This window comes from Gobius niger (genome assembly GCF_951799975.1).
Source record: "Gobius niger genome assembly, chromosome: 17".
NCBI lineage: Eukaryota > Metazoa > Chordata > Actinopteri > Gobiiformes > Gobiidae > Gobius > Gobius niger.
Genome location: NC_136868.1, coordinates 12,047,919 through 12,051,880, shown reverse-complemented (window position 1 = coordinate 12,051,880; position 3,962 = coordinate 12,047,919). Strand labels below are relative to the sequence as shown.

The window sequence follows — 3,962 nt, the reverse complement described above, 5'->3', positions numbered from 1 at the left end:
GCGCCCAGTCACTGCTGCGCGAGAGGGAGGGTAAACATGGCGTCCGAACAGGTCCGTTATTCCCAATATTTCTTGCATTTTCCTCATTTAAGCTCGTTTCTTATCGATAACATTAGCTGCATTATGGACAAAAAAGCAAAACGTAGCCTCGTAGCATTATATATTTGTTAGTGTGAAGCTAGATGCCCGTCTGGTAATGCCAGGGTAATAAACATTGGCCTCCGTTATGTGGTTACATGTAGCTAGGGGCACCACAAGCATAAAAATAAAACTGGTTTCAGCGCTTTCTACGTGTCAGGATTTGCTTTACTGCGAGGCAACATGTAAGCAAATGCATCCCGGTAAAAGCAGAAGATCGGCCACATATATATTCATTTTTCTTATTTGCCTTTTGACGCTAAATGAGAGCAGTTTATTTTTAGTGATGGCAACAGACAGTCAGGCACTCAGGCTGGGGCCATTTAACACAGCTGCATTCCAGTACAGCCCAGGGGGACCACACAGATAGGTTTGCATGTGTCCTCCAAGACCTTATTTGATCTCCATAGTTAGACAAGTGCGTAGTGTGCGTGGAAAATATGAATTTCCTTACTTTGTTTTGTATTTTCTGGGAAACTATCTCATATCGTGCAGTCAGGATTGTTACACAAAGCAAGGAATATTCTTTTCAGTGGGATTTAGCTTTATTCTTTATTCCCCTGGCCTTGATTTAGATTAAATGCCTTAATCTATCTGAATCCCAGGTCATTGCTGTATATAAATCTGTTGTTTCAGGAAAGTTCAAATGGACCCATGAAGAAGTCCATGAGGGAGAAGGCCATAGAGAGACGTAACGTGAACAAGGAGCACAACAGTAACTTCAAAGCGGGCTACATCCCGATTGAAGAGGAGCGTCTTCATAAAACAGGACTGAGGGGACGTAAAGGGAACATCGCCGTCTGCGTCGTCGTCCTGCTCTTTCTCCTCGCCCTAATAAACCTTATTGTGAGTATTTAATAAGCAACACCTCGTGGTGGTTTTATGGGGTTCTCAGTGGTTTGTCTTTTTCTTGTCTGCAGCGAGTAAACGATTTTAAAACTCATTAGCCCCTAAACAGTGAAGGCTTTTTAGAAGATGTGAATAGAGAATTTTGATGAAGGATAAGTGCCTTGGATTTTCCTTTTATGATTGAACTTTGAAGTACCAAATTTAAGCTGTATTAGCGCCATGTTTGGATTATTAATTTATGCTTTTGCTCTTAGGATCTCCTTTTGTTTTAACTAATCTCTCTCCTATAGATAACGCTGGTCATATGGACCGTGATACGAATTGGTCCAAATGGCTGTGACAGTATGGAGTTTCACGAGTCCGGTCTCCTTCGTTTCAAACAAAAAGCTGACATGGGCATCGTTCACCCGCTGCACAAAAGCACGATTGGAGGCCGAAAGGACAAGGATTTGGTGATTGTCGGCAACAACAACCCGGTGAGCTTTTTCAAACAAAGAGAGGATGATTAAATACTATTGGATCATTCAGTTATGATATGTTTTTTGTTCCAGGTGGTGTTTCAACAAGGAACCACCAAGCTGAGCGTAGAAAAGGACAAGACCTCAGTTGTCAGTGACGTCGGTATTTCCTTCACAGACCCGAGGACACAAAACACATATTTCAGCACCGACTTTGAAAACCATGAGTTCAGCTTGCCCAAAGGAGTCAAAGTCCTCAGCGTCAAAAAGGCCTCCACGGAAAGGGTATGCCTCCCTGTAATGGTATCAAAGAAAGTTACAATTATGCTGTATCTTCGCAGCTCTACCATCTTCTGCAGATTGAGCTGTAGAAATTAGTCTGTTTACCTACACCTTACGGGTAGCTATTAACAATTGAAGAAAGCATATCTTAATTCACTTTGTCTGATTAGTTGCTTCCCATCTCCGCTCTGCAGAAAATGTAGCACATCCTCAATGACAGGTAACATAAACTTATCATATTTCATAATCTCTTTTTCATCTCTGATACAGATCACCAGCAGCGCGGCCTCTGACCTGAACATCAAAGGAGACGGAAAGGCCATCATTCGTGGCAATGAGGGGGTCAACATCATGGGACGCACCGTGGAGTTTAAAATGGGCGGAGGCATCGAGCTCAGGGCTGTGAGTAAATCTGTTTATTATCTTTGAACCAGAAAACACCTTTATTTAGCCAAAATAAAAGCAACAATCGTCCCCTAACTTTGAACAAAAAGTATTTATTTATTTATATGTATGTGCATAAATGTATTTTTTGCCATGACTCACAAATATAACAATCTAAAAAAAAACAAAAAGAAGAATTTTATTGGAATTTTAAAAAATGGTTTCAAGAAAGTACATAAGAAAGTAATAAAAAGTAAAATGTATCTAACCAAGAGTTCCATTTCCTTTTGCAGGAGAACAGTATCGTACTAAACGGATCGGTCATGTTCAACACCACTCGTATCCCGAACTCAGCCGGCGACGTTTATTTCGATGATGGTTTGGAGCGGTACAAGCTGTGTATGTGTGCGGACGGGATGCTCTTCCGAGTTCAGGTGAAGTTTCCAAACATGGGCTGCCAAACGTCCGACAACCCCTGTAAAAGAGCTCATTTTTAAAGTGGACTGAAAGCTGCTGCTTTACTGTCATACACCACTCAGTATTACAACTGTATTTTTCTGTGCGGCCAACTACAAGAAACTACGTAAAGAAAATGTATTTGAAGGTCTTTTTCTTTTCCATGTAGTTATCAGAACGCCTCAGAAACATGATTTTGTGGAATGGAGCTCTCAGTCTTTACTATGGAAGTGTGCTTTTACTTTTGTACATGAGCTAAGTTATCTGTATACTGCATCAGAGCAGCCCTTGACACTCCTGCGACTAATGCCATATCAAGGTTTTATTGACCGTCCAGTATTATTTCACTTGGGAATGAAGGGACGTATGGCTTTGTACTTGCTCTGGCAGCTGCCTTACTGACAAGTGAGAGATCATTAATATTGTATATATGATATAGATACAAAATGTAAAATACATTGGAAACTATCATGTTATACAAAAGAACAAGTTTCTTTTTGCACCTTTCTATCATGCACGTGCCAATGGACTTACAAGGGATTATAATAAGAATAATGTGTGCATCCTGCCTTTGCTGTGCAAGATTTTTTACAGTAAATAAAGCATTTGTTTGTGTTTACACTAAGGCAGATAACTGAAGAATTATTTAAAGCTTTTATTGAGTGGTCTGGATTTTGTGCAATATACGTTTTGAGTTTTGCCTTGAATTGTCTGTTTTATAACAGCGCTGTTTAAAATGTTTGTTAAAATATTAAAATTTATCGTTCTCAGAATATCTGACTTGATCCTTGGACTGAACATCCCTGAAGGCGAATGTCCTTCTGTTGAAATGTGTTTGTTTCAATAAAGAAACATGTTGAAACAGTGCTCCTGTGTTGAGGCTCTTATCACTGGTTTCAGTGTGCAGGCATTTACAGCGGCCCTTTAAAATCATAAAGAAAGGCACTCCTCCATTATGTATTTTTATTACAGTGGGGAATGTGAGGGCAGGACTCTTGATCATAAACGTGCGGCTATCTGTCATACAAGGAGGGAAACAAAGACTGTAAGACATTAACCAGCTGTAAATGATTAGATGGAACAGAATAGCATCTTTGGGCAGGTGCCTGTAAAGTCAAGTCGCAGCAAAACACACTTCAGACTTTGGCCAGTTGTCAAAGTGGAGCGTCCCATGTTTCCACAGTCACAGGATTTTAGTCAGGTGAGTTTTTCCTAATTCATAATGTAGTTTTCATTCTGTTTCAAAGTGACGCTAATGCACTTCTTTCATTGTAGTGAAGCTGAACTGCGAGTTTTAAACAGGATCGCGATGGCCGTGTCACCGGGCCCAACACTGGTGATCTTTATCCTCATCTGCTTCGGACTTCTCAACTCGTCGCCCCTTGATTCTTGCCC

The 3,962-nt window shown here is 40.6% G+C and overlaps 1 protein-coding gene across 1 annotated transcript; it reads left to right on the top strand.

The window, feature by feature from the left end:
- Positions 1 to 3,349, top strand: sgcb (sarcoglycan, beta (dystrophin-associated glycoprotein)). Its single transcript, XM_079575332.1, has 6 exons — positions 1 to 51; positions 775 to 984; positions 1,278 to 1,463; positions 1,539 to 1,730; positions 1,998 to 2,129; positions 2,405 to 3,349. Exons 1-6 carry the CDS (start codon positions 37 to 39, stop codon positions 2,606 to 2,608), a joined length of 939 nt encoding a protein of 312 aa, XP_079431458.1. The 5' UTR covers positions 1 to 36; the 3' UTR covers positions 2,609 to 3,349.
- The last annotated feature ends 613 nt before the right edge of the window (positions 3,350 to 3,962 follow it).

Coding starts and splice junctions, on each gene's coding strand:
- sgcb (XM_079575332.1), top strand. Junction 1,464..1,538: donor TTGTCGGCAACAACAACCCG/GTGAGCTTTTTC, acceptor TTTTTGTTCCAG/GTGGTGTTTCAACAAGGAAC. Junction 2,130..2,404: donor GAGGCATCGAGCTCAGGGCT/GTGAGTAAATCT, acceptor TTCCTTTTGCAG/GAGAACAGTATCGTACTAAA.